Genomic DNA, 17,317 nt, shown 5'->3' on the forward strand with positions numbered 1-17,317 from the left:
AGGTTAGTTAGTAGAGTTGCCAACCGCTCCTTAAAAAATAGAATGGTCCCTCATTCAGAGAAAATATTACGCGTTTCGTATTGAGCTGAGAAGGAACACAGTTTGTCCCGTACTTTAGCTATAATGGAAAAACACACAAAGCTGGATTTATTCTGTGTGTTTATGCTGCACAGCTACTTCAATCATGAAACTGATCAATGATCAGCTGATCAGCTTTTCTGTCTTGTTTGTTTATCGCTCACTTTGCGCCAGAAACAGGAAACCAGCGGATGTCGCGCTAAACAACAGCAGCACGTTTAAGCTTGATCAGCTGTTGTTAAAATTTATTTAATATTAATTTCTAGTATCAGCTGATGTTTGCTGGAGCTGCTGGTCATGATAATGGTTTGGTTATCTGGTGAGAGGGAGCATTTTTGCATGTACAAAATGTGACATATTGCATTGTGGGACTGTTGTACCCATGATGTGAAGGTCAAGTCATGAATTCTGGCTAAGCTTCTCTGCTCCTCGGCCTGCTATTTAAAACCCCAACTGGGACAGCTGGGACCAAAGCAGAAGCATGAGTGGGGGCAGCAAACGTTGGATGTCTTCCTCATGCAAACACATCTTGCTACCTCACACATGTCATTGCCTGCATATCAATACCCATCAGGCCCAGTGTTAATAATAACTCTGCAGTTACCCAGCTGGACTAGTTACTTGTCAAACTAAGAATCCAAGTGGGTTAGTTTTCAAGACAGGTCAACTCCACAATTTAAGATGGTCCACGTGACGAGAGAGGAAGAGAGAGCGTGACCTTGAGTGGAGGTGTAAGGAGTGTGGGTGTGTGGATGCACCATGTGTGTTGGTTTTTGATTGCCTAGGAGAAGAGAGTAAAGGGGAAAATAAAAAGCTCATAAAGTGACCGTGTGTGAGTGTGTGTGTGTACGGCTTATCCTTTAATGCAGTCACACAGGCAGCAGCCCAATCAGTGCATGCCACTAAACACTATTTCCCAGCATGAATGAATAAAACTACAGTACTTCACTACACCTCAGTAGTAGTACTCATTTTTGCCATCTGGTTGTGAATTTAAATTCAGATGGCACTGGGATTCATTCATGGTGGAGAATATGGAAGATAAGCTTTACATTTACATTTCAGAGGCAAAGCCACAGAAAAACCATCGTCTCTCTGGCTAAGAGTTCCAGCATGTGAAGTTACTGTAGCATGGTCACAGACTTTGATGTGTCCAATTATGACAGATTCATCTTTTCAGATCTTGGAAAAGATATTAAAAGAATGTAGCTTCTAGGCTAGACAGTTTCAGTTCTTTATGATTAGGCTGTTCTACAAGCTCTCTGAAAAGCCGTCAGTCGATTCAGAACACTGCATAAAGAGCAGTAACAGCGTCTAGTAGTATTAACTTCTCTTCACTGGATTTCTGCTAAATCCAGACTAGAAGTAAAATCCTTCTCATATATAGTTCCTTAAATAATTAAGCTCCATTGTATCTTCATGACCTCATAACGTATTAGCCAACGGAGTGCTTTGCTCTCTTCATTTTGTTCAGACTGCAGTCTTACTTATAAGACAGGTGGTTGGGAGTGGTTTCTTCCTGTTAAAAGGGAGTTTTTTCTGACCACTGTCACAAAGCAGATGTTCACAGGCAGTCATAGTTTGTTGAGGTTTTCTCCCAAATGCTGTAGGGTCTTTACCTTACAACATAAAGCACCTTAAGGCGACTGTTCTTGTGAATTGTCAGCTAATGGCAAACATTTTGGTGATTGGGAATCAGCATTAAACTGGTCGAAACTTCTGTTACATCATGCTGGGTTACATTCAGTCCTGGGTTCTCGAAAGGGGTCGATGGAGACCTGGCTTATAATCCATTAGAATCAGCCCTTGTTTAAATTTATTCTACTATGCTAGAATTTAGATTTTTTTTTAATCTGCAGTGACCTGCTGTTAACTGTGTGTACTTTTGTGTTGGGGTTTTGGGCCTCACCAGTCCGACGAAGGATGTGAGGATCATGCCCACGCGAACCACCACCCTCTCTTCAGGGGTACGAGCTGGTCGGACCTTAAGGTTGTATTTGGAAAAGAGGCTCTTCATCAGAGTATTCTCTGATTCAGTTGCACCTGTAATACACATTGACAGAGGTCAGTTGTGATGGCAGGCTTCAAACTGAAGTCCTTTAATAATTGCTAGTCATTCACTCAGATTTAGCTAGATATGTCCCTCCAAAAGCCTCAGCAGCTGCTGACTGCATTGATGCACTGAATTAATAAAGGAGTTCACTCACTAGATACACACTGGTGACACTGTGTCGCCGAGCAAGCTGTGCTGTGCATCAAAATATAATCAATCGACGGCTGTCTCAATACCGAAGTCAATAGTGTGCAACAAGTGGATGGTTGATAAAAAAAATTGATTGATTATTCATTTTGATGATCACTATAATGTTTCAATGTAACGTTCCTGATTGTTTAATACCAAAAATTCTGTTAACTGCTTTTACAGACCAATTTCCTAGGTCCAGCCAAGGGGTGAAAGGTCAGCTCTATGTCTTTCTGCTTTTTGCAAATTATGCTATGCTGTTGACTTCACTGACCAATGACCCCCCCAAAAAAGTGACTAGATGACAATTACCACCTTCAAGTCCAGAATCAATCAGTCAGACCTTTCAGTCAGAAAAGCTGTACTGCTATTGGATGTGGATAGACTGCTTTAAGTGGAATTCAGGATTGACAGATGGATTGGCTTACCATGTGAAGTAGTAGTAGTGCATTCCCACATTATTTTCTCTAATTAAAACAAGTAAAAGACATGTATTTCAAATAAGTTCCTGAGGTTCTAAGGTCCTGTTTTTATATCAATGCTAAATATTTCGCTTCAGGTCTGCATAATTGCAAACCTACTCAAACACTTGCATTCCATTGCATTTTCATGCGTAATCCCTGATTTACTTGCAACATTTTCCTCCTTGGTGTTGGAAGGTTAGAAGCATTTATAATCAGCAGCTCTTGTGACGCAGCATTCATCACGTCTGGCATTGCTGTGGCCCCAGCAGGATCTGACCTGACAGGAATAAATGATGACGATCACCCAGCAAGGCACCCCATTAGCTAGGCACAAGGAAGCATGGCTGCTGATGGAACGGGAGGTAACTATCGAAGGCCAGAATTTAGCATTTTTTATCTCACTACCCAGCTGAGATCACTTGGTAAATAACAAGACTGACTAAAGAATTAGCTAAAACTAAAATACTGGATGGTTGTATAACCAGTTAAAATTAAAAAGATTTTGTACTATATTTTTCTTTTATGGAGAGAATATGTGAGTATCTGCTTGAAAAGACCCAGTTATTCAGCTTTTTTCTCATAAACTCACCGAGTGAGTAGTGGCTCAGCAGTGATAAACATGGTTTAAAATTGAAACTGACTGCAATAAAGTTCAGTATACACTACATCCTTCTCAGAGTGGTTTGAGCGCACTGTCCAGTAACCACCGGGCAACTTACCAAATAAGTTGTATGAAAAAATGAAGTTATTGATTTCTCTGAAGAAATGTGTTCAACTTAACTGGCTGTGATTCTCTGCGACTGTCGTGTCTCTGATCGTATTTTCTTTAGTTTATAACTGCTGTGAACACAAGTCCTTAAAGATGAAATCTGCCATTGTGTTACAGGTATTTTGTTTCGCTATTTCATCATTTCTTGTTATCTTTCAAAAATGTCTTCGGCATAAATTCATTAGTGAGTTTTATTAGTTTGTTGATGCTATGAGATGCAATTTGAATGAGAGATACATATCATAAATCTGTCATGGCTCTCTACGTGATATAATCCCTGTGCTTAACTGTCCCTGTATGCCACGTTTGTCACTCTGGAGCTCGTGTGGATGCCGCGCCTCGATCCTCTAAACTCATCAACTTTAGCTGTACATCAGCTCCTGTCTGCTAATGAAATAAGTTTGTCACTTGTCTCAATAGCAGACACGTCTTGGCCTAATTAGGGCTACTTCCAGAACGCACAGCACGATTACTGTACAGTAATGGTAAACTCGTATGAGCCAAAGTTCTTGAATGGATCTAACATGGGCTACAAGAAGTGTAATGTGGCCCAAAAGCTACAACATACCTGCAACAGTACCTGCATGCGACCCACCAAAGGTAACCCTGTGACTAAAGGCAGTCAGACTTACCCGATGAGCCAATGCCGTCATTCACGACTTGTTGTGGCCCAAAGAGGTTTGCAAACGTTTGTTGCTATCTGAGTACATTCCATTACATGCTGCTCCACAACACTTCTCACAGTTTTCTTCCCTCACCAATCAACCAAAGACTAGCCTCCTCCTGTTGTCAATCTGGAAATAAACTCTTATATCTTTTAACATTTATTGCAACCAAGAGGGAAGTAATGTTTAGCTCAATGTTTCAAATTGGGACTTCAGAAACCAGTGAGCGACATCACAATAGCCACATCCATCTTTTATATTGTCTGCTTTTCAAATGCTAGCATGCTAATGTTAACAGATCAAAGAGGTACAGCCTCACAGAGCCACTGAAGGTTCTCATTTTTATGTTTAATGACCATGTTTCTGTGCTCTTTCTGTGCTCTTTACACAGTTACACCAACACGACATGCTACATGTCTCTCTTGATAAATGACTCACTGTGATTTCTGCCATTTTCTAAATTAGCCCATGGGAAAAGACATTAAACACTCAAACCAGATTGATAAGCTAAAGAAACATGAGCAGAAGAAAACACATAAACTGCTGGGCCTGTATTAATGTCTAGCCTATGTCAAAACGTACTAATAAAACATTTTTATTGTACAGTATTCCAATAGGAACTGACATTGTGTCAGAGAAATCATATTCTCAAGTATTACTGTAAAGTTTTCTATTATGAATTTGTTCTTTTCTGGTACTTTCCATTCTATGATCTTATTCTACATTAGATACTACACGAGTATTCATGTTGGCCTTGCATGACAACTAACGCTTTGTTACATGAGTATACTGTGTCAGCCTGTACTTACCTCCCAATGTGCTCAGGCTGTATAAGCAACATGCCAGCAGGAACAGATCCAGGCTTTTCATGATGAGGCCCAAAACCAAACTCTTGTCCTCCCCGGAAATAGATCTTGAATGAGTGAATCAAACTTCTTCCCTGCTTATCTTTCTTTACCAGTTCAGCTCACTGGAACTCTACAGCTAAACTTTGACTTGGTCAGTACTCAGTTTGTACTGTTGTTGTCTGTCAGTCAGGCAGCCATGCCAGCTGCTGTGTACTCCAATTACCTCCAGGAAGGGGTGGGGCTTTGGTGAAGGGGTTGGGGATACACACAAGCATCAAACTGGCAGAAATTCTTGTGAGGTTTTATATGCAAAAAATTTGTATAATTTTTTCTGGTATATTTCCTCTTCCAAAACCCTCCCCAAAAAGTTAGATTGCTGTTTATGTAACTGTGAAGCTAAAAGAGATTCTGAGAATTTTTTTTTTTTTTTGGGGGGGGGGGAAAGAAAACCTATGAAATGACAGAATGACAGTTCAGCTGTTTTGGCTTTCTGCTTCAGAAAACCATGAAGCCAGTTCTGTAGCCACATTATAAGATAAAACTCTATAATGCAGAGGAACAAAAAACATACATAAACAAGGTCCAAAATTGCATGGGCCTCAAATAATCTGAAATAATCTGACTATTGGATAATAATTTAAAATTATTTTTTTTGGAAAGGGAACAATCAGGTTATTATCAGTCCAAATGGCATGGATAACGTTTGTACCTGTAAAGTTCATATTAAACAATATTTACAGGTTTTAGAGCAACATCCAGTCCAAAGGTGACACGATGAAACACAATGTCAAACCGCATTCTGCATGTATTATTATATAAAGATGAAATAGGTGCTAAACTAAGCTGCCTGCTGACCAGACCTGTCACCTAACAAAAAACATGTAGTGCTTTATGAAATTAAAATATTAGGCCCAAAACTGTTGAGATGCTAAAATCCTGGAGTATATCAGACATTAATTGGAAAACATTTGGATTTGAAAGCTGTTTCAGTAAGTGCTCTCCTCAGCTCCAAAACTCTTGAATGCAAAAACACGCTGGCAGCTGCCATCTTAATAATAATAACTTCTTGTTCTCAAGAGTTTTCACTATCAGCTCATTTGATCTATTTAATGACTTTCTCTTTTCTTTTTCTAATCTCATGACCCTTTGACCTAAAATCCTATTTTGTAATATGTCACTGAGACATTACCTCCAGCTGAGTCTTCTTCCCCAGCTTCCTCTTGCCTACACCCACATGCTGCGATCACTTCCTTTAATTGCTTAACCTATTTGCCCAACTGAGGGGTTAAATGATCCTATTTAAACTGTATGTCAACTTTTTGTGCATTCAGTTCTGATGTATGTTTTGGTTCTACAGGACACACGCAGAACCAACAGACCAGACATTAGCAGCTGTTATTCTCTCAGTATAAAGTCAAGTTGATGAAACACTCCAGACACTGCTGTATTTTCTGATTTGCCCCTGCAGTAAAACATCTACATCCCCGTCTTTATGTCCCTCCTCTCATCTCTTCATGCCAAACTGCTCTTGCACACATTCGTCGACCATCCACGCCACCATAATTTATGACACACTGTCACTGCCATTTGGCCTGCTGCCAATTTAATTACCATAGAAGCTAACTATTAACAGCTAGCGCCCGGTGTCAAGTCACACATCACGTCACCGGTCAGGGGAGAGTGCATAAAGCTTTTTTTGGCAGTAACTCAAACTAGGACTTCATGAGAGATGATTATTTAATTCTGAAGTAGTTAAGCTAAATTACATTGATTGTTTATCTACAAATATGAGTAAAAAGAGATTATGTGTTAACTGTGTTGTGTAACTTTATTCTAAATGTTTGGGGAAGTCATTATAGTTTATTCACTGAAAGTGTCAACTTTCCTCCTTTTTGTTCATCTGTATGTATATTAAAAAGCATCAATTTAATCATTTTCTTTTTATCTTGTTTTATCCTTTCAATTTTTGCATTTTCTTAGAGTTTCAAAATAAAAGTCTGCCAACTGCCAACCGAGGTCAACTAAAAGTGCACTGTAAAAACATTGGAAATTTTTTACAGTGCAAACAAAGTACACGATGTGATTTTCTTGGCATGTTGAAGCTAAGCTGCAACCTTTGAAGAAGAAAAATGAAGCCAATGCAGATCTTTTTGCTACTTACTTTCTGTGCTCGAGTGAAATTCTAGTTACCTCTGCCAAGGAGGTCATGTTCTTTGGTAGCATTTGATGTGTCTCATTATTCTGTTTGTAAATACCATAGCCTGAAAAGTGTTGAATAAATTATGATGAAACTTTTTAGGGGTCTAGAGTAGGGTCATGTTAACAGTCCATTAAAATTTGGCTTACATCCACTAAGGTCATCCAAAGCAATGATGTATTGGTCAAAAACAGACAAAAAGCCTTATAACCTATAGCTAGCGTCTTAATAACTGTAGTGTGTATTATCAACATATGCTGCATAAAGATTCAAAAAATCATATCACATTTGATCTCACTTGTGCATTTTAAATCTGGCTTTCTTTCAAGCTGAACCCAAAATGCTTTATATCTTTAAAGAAAGTATTGTCAAAAGAAAGAGTGCCCAGTTAGTTAGAAATATATTTTAGAATAATATTTAATAAGCGCAAGTTATTCATGTTATCCATTACTACTCCTACAGAATGTCTGTGGAATCAAAGTAACAGTTTGTCATGCTCCTTTTATCTGATTTTTACAGCACTGCAAATTTTAAAGTATTTTTAAAAGCAACAAAATAAATTTACATAAATAAAATGTTGTTCCCATAAAAATAAGTATTACCTTGGCAGAGGTTTGTGCTTTCCGAGTTCTTCTTGTGTTTTATTAGTCTATTACTTCGACTGGCTGTGACTGTGAGTGTTAGAGTTTATGAAGAGAGCTTCCTAACCAAGCTGACAAATTCACACTCTACTCTTCCATCAAATATGGTAACATTTAGCTCCCAAAAATGGCTAATATTGAGGTTTTAACGTGTGGATTACATAACCAGGGGGCGTTTACATCCATCTTCCATACTGTGAGTAAAAAAGAAGTAAAAGGTGTTGTTGTAGGACATATTTTGTTACTATATCATATTGTCAACTCACTTTGGGAAATAAGGGCACATCGAAAAGTATCTTCTTACTCATTAAATGGACATTAAATTGACTTGGTTTGCATGTATTGAATGTATATGTATGTAGATATTTAGATGTTTTTTTAATAAATCAAACATAGAGCTAATAAGCAGATGTAATGATACAGAAGACCTGATTAAAAAGAGAAAAAAAACTCCAGAGACTAGTGTTACAATCATACAAATATATTAGTTTGTTTTATTCAATTATATCCAATAATATGTCTCCTTTGACTTTGGGTAAGTTATTATAGAAATAAATACAGATCATATAGCAAATGCAGAGAGAAGAGTTTGGGATAGTAGAAGTGTTGAAGAGGGGGAGGGTCAAGGGGTTAAAGGGTGTCAAAGAGTAAATATTGGGGAAGGATTGTTTCTTTGAAGGTGTCCAGTAAATGATTGGCGCATGCATGCTTGTAGTCAAGCCCGTCTGTGATCCTCCATCTCAGCCCACGAGTCTGAGTCTCCGAACTCCCAGGGCTCTCTGTAGTCCTTTTCAGCTCCTTCCTCCAAGCGATCCATGGGTTTGGATGGTGTTTCAATGTTGTGTTGTTCCACCTTGCCAGCAACAGGGGGAGTTACTGCACCCCAACCACATTTGCGTGTATATATTTATATAGAGAGATATATAGATATATTTTTTGCCCCATTTTGAATACAAAAATAGTGTCATTGTGGCTTTGATAGCTGGAAGACTGAAGCACTCTTTTTGCATTTGGAAGACAAGAATATGTCCAACATTAAAATAATGTTAAGATGATTTCCTTAAAATTCTTTCTGGAAGACTCACAATAAGTTGGATCATCCATAAAAACCAACAGAACGGAAAAAAAACGAGTGACGGATTGATCAGAGAATAACACACAGACACAAGCACACACACACACGTGAAATGTGTCCGTGTGCATGTTTGAAGGACAGATGACAGTGAAGGTCAGAGGTTGGTCAGTCAGGCGGTACGTGACAGACAGGTGGATTCTGGGGGATCGGAAGGAGAGGGTTTGAAACCCCACAATTCTCATTCTTTACAGATCTAGCTTTTTAGTTCCACAACATGAGAGTAAAAGACACAGATATGTATTTAAACAGCAACAAAACCACATCAAATCAGCAAACACACGTGAATGTGACTAACCAGGAGTTACGTGGATCACATGTGACCTCACATCATATCATTATAAATCACAGTAATTCCACGAGAGTCACCCAAAGTACTTAGATTGACAAATGACACTTTAGAAAACAGGTAAAGAAACACTACAGAGTAAAGTCACCACTAAAGCGTGGATGGTGCATTAGCTTGTAAGAGGTGAAGTCCTTCCATGATCTGCTTGTAAAGGTCACCCGATTTAGCCACATCTGCGCTGGCTATGCAGGGGGTTGTGTGTGTGTGCGTGTGTGTGTGTGTGTGTGTGTGTGTGTGCAATGCAGATGTGTTCAGAGATCGTGGGGTGTGCCTTTAAAAAAAAAGAAAAAAAAGCAACAACAAAAATGCAAAACTTTTATAGCTGAAGTTTCATTAATGCTTCTCAGGGTGTGACATTGAATACTCCAGCTCTCAAATTTAAAAGCTTTTTTTTTTCATTAAAAAAAACACCCGAGGAAGGCGTCACTCTTTTGTCAGAGCACGTGAGTCTCTCTCTGCCTCCCTTTCTCTTTTTTTTGTGTTTTCTGCTGCATTGCAGATGTGGTGAGGGGACTCCACCTCGAAGTAATGCACGCACGCACGCACGCTTGAACAGCTCTGCTAGCACACACACACACACACACACACACACACACACACACACACACACACACGCACACACACACACAAAAGAGGGCAAAGTGTTAGAAAAATAAAAGCTCTAATAAAACACGCAGTTGTTTTCTCTATATCAATATTTCTCCCCTTTTTTCCACACCCTCCCAGATAATGTGGCTGCACCTTGTTAATAAGAGTTTATTGCTTTCTGCCCAAGGACTCATGCTTATTGATTTGGCCTCTTGATTTATTCTCTCTCGCTCTCTGTACTTTATTCTCTCTCTGCTTGGATACACATAAAGGACACACAGAAATATTCAGTAACAGCTACACAAACATTACATACGATTACCAGAATTGGCAGGTGGGATATCTGCACACACACACACACACACACAAACGCGCTGCCTCCAGGTCAAAGGGAAGTCATATTAGCTGTATGCAAAAAAAGGCTCGCCGAGAGGAAATGGAACTTCAAAGAGAGGCTTTGAGGCGCGAGGTAGCCACTCTACAGTATGTGACACATGCCTCTCTCTTTCTCTCTGAGTCCTTCACAACCCCAGATGACCCTCTCACTCTCACTGCAGTTGTAATTCGCTCAGTAAGCAGGGAGGGCCCTGACTCGGGAGAAATGGGAGGGAAGGGAGTCCCTGGGGAGAGAGGTGTGTGCGTATGTGAATGTGTGTGTGTGTGTGTGTGTGTGTGTGTGTGAAGGGTGCAGCTGCATCAGATAGACATCATTTAGCTCCCTTCGATATCTAGGCGCAAGCTGGCACACCTTTCCCATCCCTTTCATATATAAAGAAGCAGTGACGCCGAGCTCACCAAAGGGCCAATATTTAACGTTTAGAGCTGAATCCGGAGACATTCATCAGCCAGTTAAAAGCAGTAAATTCAGCCACGGGAGGGGAGTGGGGTGTCCACTAATCAAACATGTGCTCAGAGAGACGGCCGCCGAGAGAAATGGCAAACTTTACATCCTGTAATTTACGCAGAGTCGTTTGAAGTGAAGCCTGAAGGCTGAGAGCGGACGGGCTGATTTCAGGCTTCACAAAAGACTCGCAGGACACAGACGGAGGGAAAAGAAGGAGTGTACGAACACAGCATAAAACACACACACACACACAAACCGGTGCAAACACGTGTGGCCACACAAACCTTCCACCCGCTATAAATGATTTAGTAATTCTACTTTTCTGCCACCGCAAAAGTAAAATCAATAAGACTGAAAACAAAGCAACATCCTCTTTAAGATCACCACCATAGCTTGAAATAGACTAAAAATAACAGATAAAACCTTCCAGGATTAATCTGATTACTTCTCAGTTGAGCTTAAAAAATCACAATAATGATGATGATATTATTAACTGGAAATCTGAGTTGTTACTTAAAAAATATGGGCACTAACATCAGTAATCAGGTTGCACCGAGAATTTAAATAACAGTCGGATAAAAATCAAACGTGTCTACATATTTTACAGTGGGACACTCAGATGACTGATGTAGCTTTAAGTGGCTGATGGATCATTTCTAATGGATTGCATTTAATTGCTGAATCGACACACACACACATGCAAAACACACCGAAGTTTAGTTAGCTTTGAATCCATCATTCACTAGATGTCAGTGTTGACTGACGTGGGGTCAGTGAAGTGACAAAGATGGACTGGTTTAACAAAAGCTTGGCTTTAAAGTCGCTGTATGACATGACATGAGGCATGACACAAAATGTTCACAGCCCTACACTTACTCCATAAAAATTTAATTTTTTTTTCCTCATTTTCTCTCATGCAGCTTTTAGTTTGAAAGTTAAAGGGCCCCTCCAGTGATTTTCTGTATTTAAGAGTCAGGAAAGGATTACAAATGGACTAAAAAAGATATTCTCACTCTCACGAGACAAGATCCAAACTAGCAGGACCCCACATTTCCCATATTGACACCTCTCCACTTTCATTGCTTCTTACGTTCTTTTTAGCTTTGTATCGAAGGTTTTCTGTCAAAAGACCACAAACCTAAAAATGTGGATCAAGACTTCATCACAGTCACTTTACCCTCAGAGGTGTGTTCAGACAGGACACGGGGCACCTTTTTGATGAGATGATGACTGGTTTAGCAAATGAAAACAGCTGTGGGCTTTAAAAAAAGCCACTTTTATAATTACCTTTATGAATGTAGCAATATCAACAGTATTCTAGAATAGAGGAAAAGGGGGGACCGCATAGTTCCTGGCAAGATGAGCTAATGGCTGAGCTCTCACATAAACATAAAGAGATGCACTGGCTTGCCCTTAACTGGTATATGTTTTTTACTTGTTTGTAGAATAGTGCTTTATAGTTAGTTTTGTAAAATGCTTGAGAAAAGATTATTTAATTTTTCTTATCCACTGATTTGACCTTTAGCATTTTTTCTCTCTACATGGGATTAAATCTTGAAACTAGCAAACGAGACCGTCATGGAGTGAGGTTTTGGGTCATTGTCCCAAAGGCTTTTATAGAATCTGACTTTTTCGTGCAACCAGATAAGTCGCCCCCTGCTGGCCATTAGAGAGAATGCAGGATTAAAGCACTCCTACAGCGGCTTAAGTTTGCACACACGAGCCAAGTTTGTCATTTATCATCGTAACACCAATGCCTTTGGTGGTGCTCTGTCTGAACACACTTTCAAACGTTTGTTTATCTATATGGTAAAAATAATCTGTGCGAAATCCGTGCTCCTTAAACTCTTCCACAAAGATTATTTAAACTAAAACTTTAGCCCTTAACCTCCTTTTAAAACCCAAAAACAACAGTCATGAGACATACATAAAAAAATATTGGAACACAGATTTCCCAGCCCTTAAAATACATAATATAGATGTTACAAAAGCTCTGTTTGTTGAGTTACTCCTCTCTCCATCTAAGAGAATCCAGTCTCAGACAGACTTGCTTCAGTTCTGGGAGGAGGGAGCCTCTTTTAATTAAACACTAATTACTCTGCAAATAATAGTCAAACACTGTGTTCTGGATCGTGTGATCCAGGGAGGGTGTCTGGTCAAACACATCAACCTGAATGTCTATTTAACAGTTTAATTAAGGTCTTCAGTGTGAAAGTGAGGTTTTAACAGTAGCTTAAGTACAATGAATTAAAAAATATATATTATTTTAAATCATATATGTATTGAATCACCTGCCTTTATATCCTTCACCCCCTCTTTTATTTATTTCCTCTCTCTCAGACCACTTCCTTTCCTTTAAGTATTCACTGGATTACTCTTTCCTTCCTTCCTTTCTTCCTTCAGGAAAGCAGAGGTACAATTTGCTTCAATTCTCAGGTAGAAGATTACATTGCTCAGCACCCTCGCCTCCATCCTGATTGGGTTATCAGCTATTATTATTTACAACCACAGGTTGCATGGGGGCAGAGGATTACGCGCATAAGGAGAAGCGCTAGTAAATGTGTGTCTTCAGGCAAGAGTGTCCACATTAGCATAATTCCCTTTTAAATCTCTTTTTGTTGTGCTCATCATCATAATTATCCTCCCTAAAATTTTCTCTTCTTCTCTCGCTCATTTCTTTTGTTTCTCTCTCTCTCTCTCTCTCTCTCTCTCCCTCTGCCCTGATCATCAATCTCGCCTCGCCTTTACCTCCCGAACACAAAGGACTCCCTCGCTTCCCACAGTACATAAACATAAGGCAGAAACAATTACCCTGCCTGGCATATCGTAGCAAGTTTGATATGAAAAATGATTGCTTTTTGTGTTCAATGGAAACAACAAATGGAAATGCACCAAACAAGGTCTCCGGAAAGAAAGGAGTGAAATATTAAATATGCTAGTGATTTTCTTTACCAGGACAGGCTAACAAATAAACATTGGCAAAAAGATGTGAGACGCTTAAGCTTCCTTTTTTCAGAGCCATCATTCTTGTACCATCATCTATGCTCATACAACTTTAATTATTTTTGACTCAGTCATATCATGGGGTCACAATATATAAGCTCTAAATAATAACTGTAAGGATGTGACAAGTAAAGAAGGCTTGAATTCCTCTTTGCATCAAAATCAAACTCTCTGGGAGAGATTTACTATAAAACCAAACCCCCAAAAAACTGCAGAGTTCATTTCTAAAAATGTTAAAAATTACATTAACAAATGATTCCCCAGCATTAGTTTCTTTAGTTAATGTTACAGTAATTTAACTGAGTACCCTACACGAATTTATGTATGAAGTATGGGAGCTTTATATGAAAAATCAGTGCAGAAGAAGCTGAAGAAATCCTGACTTTGGTTCCAGCAAAACAGATCATTAGTTACTACATTTCCCATAATGCAATTTGGTGGCATAGTTCATTTAATTGTACTCTTTCAAAGTACAATCTGCTTCCCAAACTGATATCTGGGAATACATGCAAATAAAGTCTCTGAAAATGTAACTTTTGAAACTCCCAAACTTATACCTGAAAACTACAAGTTTAAAAATAAAAATTACAATTTTTAAATCTTTCTAAAATCCAAGGTTTTTATTCAAATAAGGATCACCTTGGTATAAACTGAAGGTATATCAATCAACTAAATTTCATTTGACCATTAAAGTGAACCTTTTACATTGTACTTACGTGATAAAATAAATAAATAATAGATGGAAACTTACATTAAATCAAATTACTAAAAGTCAGCATTTTGGGCATTATTTTCTTTTTTGAGTGTTGCTGCCTCATTGCTCAGGGGGAACTGAGCTTTTTCCACCAGAGCTGCTTTCCATAATGTCTTCTAACTTTATCTTTATCTTTAAGGAATAAACACGGTTTATTTGAACAATGCTATGCAGCGCGAAAATTTGGGGAAGTGTAATTCTCATACGGATGCAAGATAACTCTTAGTGTATGACAAATTAGTGAAACAGCTTAAAATTCAGAAAATGCAGACACTTTCAGACTACTTTACTCACAGCGCTGCGTAGCCAGCTGTCATATATTATTTATCTTTAGTTTCAAGACAGCCACTTGACATTAAAAGGATTACTGATTGTGATTTATATCCAATGAAAGGTTGTTCTCTTAGTTTTAGCCTTTCACTAGAATATCAGTGTATGTGTGAATATTGACTATTTCACACAAAATTAGGTCAAAATCTCAAGTCAGACCCCCTGAACATGATGGCAGAGTATGATGAAAAAATACAAAATTGGCATTTCTATATATGTGTGTGTGTATTTGTGTGTGCAGTGAAACAAAAGATGATTTGCACAGATAGTGTGTGGCCCTTGAGGGTTTGTGCAATGCATGGCCGGCCACAGTGAAAACAGCTATTGCAGCACAATCACAAACCGCACAGCCAGGCTCCATTACCAACCCATTTCGCTGATGATATCCTCATCATCTCCCAGAACCTGCACACACACTCACCACTGTGTCATGTTAGTGGGCGCAGTCACGAGCGTGCGTGTCACTTTGCTAAGTGTGTTAAGGTGTGAGATGGATTTCAGCGGCCGATGCTCATGGACATCTGGGCTCTAAAGTGTGTGCACGTGCTGCACAAACCACAAACATGCATGTGTAGATGTAAGTGTAGAAATGAGTGTGGGTTATGCGGTTACGCAATGTGCCGGGGGAGCTTTTGACCCCTCGTTTAAGGGTCGAAAGATTCTGATCAGTCCCAGACTCCATTAACAGAGCCGCAGAGGAGGGAGGGGCTTTCTTGTGCCGCAGAGTGGAAAATTGAGTCCATGTCATGAACTAATAAAATCGTAGCAAAGGTGAATGGAAGAAGGGAACACACACACGCACACGCACACACACGCATATAGGACTGACACATATTCAGGCTATCTCACAAAGTTGCTGACGCACACGCTGAAGATGTGGAGTGAGCAGATGGCTTTAGAACCAAAGGGTCTGTGTGACAGCCTCACATTAGCATGACTCTTTGTCAAGCTAACCTTAGCATTAAACCCCATAGGGGAATAAAGACATAACCCAATTGTGGAGCATGTGCAGCAGAGGGACAGATTTACCCAGTGCACTCTTTGTGTTAAACCCAGGAAGACTTTGTTTGGATATTTGGTTGACTGGAAGGATCTCAATGATGATGTCTAGAGGGTGTGGGGGGTTTTCCCTTCCAGCTGGTTGAACACGCTGTGGTGACATGCTGTACAATGTTAGGCCACTTTTCACCTCTTTGCGGAGTTATTGCTTTTAGATCCCAGGCTCTGCTAATCATAAAGGTCATTAAATAAGAACATGGTGGGCTGGTGTGAATGGGCTTCTGTAAAGGTAAAAGGGGCCTCCCACTGGCCAACTCCACTCTGCCTGGACTTGCTTCTGCTTTTTACCCAGTTTGTCACCAGTGCATTATGGGATCAGTATTACAGGCAGCATGTGGGGGGGAGGGTAGCCCTAACAAACTTGTTCAGGTGTCCGCTGGTGCCCATTGTCCACGTGTTGTCTACCACTCCTCTCTCCTGTGTCTCTGAGCGCTAGGAGGAGGAGGTTTTGGTTTTGGATTGAGGATCTTTCTTGCCGTTCTGGAGCACAGGCGAATCACTGGAGGTCTTGGGCGTTTTTCTGGGCGGACTCTGTTCACCAACGTCATGTAGAGAGGGCTCCCTGTACATAGCCACTGGGCAAGGCAAGTTTATTTTGGGGAGGGAAAAAGAAAAATTAGAAAGATTGGACACATAAATGCATACAGTATATTATATCAGTCTCTGGCTCTCTTCCACAGCATGTCTTTTATCTTGTCTTCCTTCTCTCACCCCAACTGGTAATGGCAGATGGCCCCGCCCCTCCCTGAGCCTGGTTCAGCTGGAGGTTTCTTCCTGTTAAAAGGGACTTTTTCCTTCCCACTGTCAAGTGCTTGCTCATAGGGGGTTATGTGATTGTTGGGTTTTTCTCTGTCTGTATTATTGTAGGGTCTACCTTACAACGTAAAAAAAATTCCTAAAAAATCAGTAATATTCCAGCAGCTGGGGCGCCAAAATAATACCAGAAAATAACAGAAAATAACTTTCCCATAAAAATACGGTTATTTTCAGTAATGACAATACAGTTTGTTGCCCTAATTTTACATGGGATTTTGCCTTTTTCAAGTGCTTTTAAACATTAAATTAGGAACATTTTAATGTGATTAAACAATGAAATTACCTATAAACAAGGTCAATGAATGTGGCAATATGAATACTAATACTTAAATGTACAGAAATATACAGTTAACAGTTGGTTTAAATAATAATGGATTGCATTGATATAGTGCTTTACAATTCCCCTCTGGCCATCACCAGTAGGCGGTAGGTAAAGTGTCTTGCCCAAGGACACAACGACCGAGAGTGTCAAGGCGAACTGCCAACTCTTGAGCCACGATCGCCCTAAATCGCAACAATAATAATAATTATTTGATGT

At 39.6% G+C, this 17,317-nt stretch overlaps 2 protein-coding genes across 3 annotated transcripts in view; both read right to left on the bottom strand.

Moving 5' to 3' along the window:
• chrnb1 (cholinergic receptor, nicotinic, beta 1 (muscle)) overlaps positions 1-5,271 on the bottom strand; it is a 24,801-nt gene extending 19,530 nt beyond the window's left edge. For both annotated transcript variants that reach the window (XM_013915143.1, XM_013915142.1), the window contains exons 1-2: positions 5,028-5,271; positions 1,988-2,121 (exon numbers count right to left, since the gene is read on the bottom strand). In XM_013915143.1, coding sequence (XP_013770597.1) covers positions 1,988-2,121; positions 5,028-5,088 — 195 coding nt within the window. In that variant the 5' untranslated portion in view covers positions 5,089-5,271. The remainder of the gene's footprint in view (positions 1-1,987; positions 2,122-5,027) is intronic.
• A 4,724-nt stretch (positions 5,272-9,995) lies between these two features.
• Positions 9,996-17,317, bottom strand: part of fgf11a (fibroblast growth factor 11a) — a 99,451-nt gene continuing 92,129 nt past the window's right edge. The window contains exon 6 of the mRNA XM_005750022.2: positions 9,996-16,538. Within this exon, the coding sequence (XP_005750079.1) occupies positions 16,396-16,538 (143 nt within the window). The 3' untranslated portion in view covers positions 9,996-16,395. The remainder of the gene's footprint in view (positions 16,539-17,317) is intronic.

The sequence above is a fragment of the Pundamilia nyererei genome, unplaced genomic scaffold (genome assembly GCF_000239375.1).
Source record: "Pundamilia nyererei isolate P.nyererei 1_Seehausen unplaced genomic scaffold, PunNye1.0 scaffold00260, whole genome shotgun sequence".
Lineage (NCBI taxonomy): Eukaryota > Metazoa > Chordata > Actinopteri > Cichliformes > Cichlidae > Pundamilia > Pundamilia nyererei.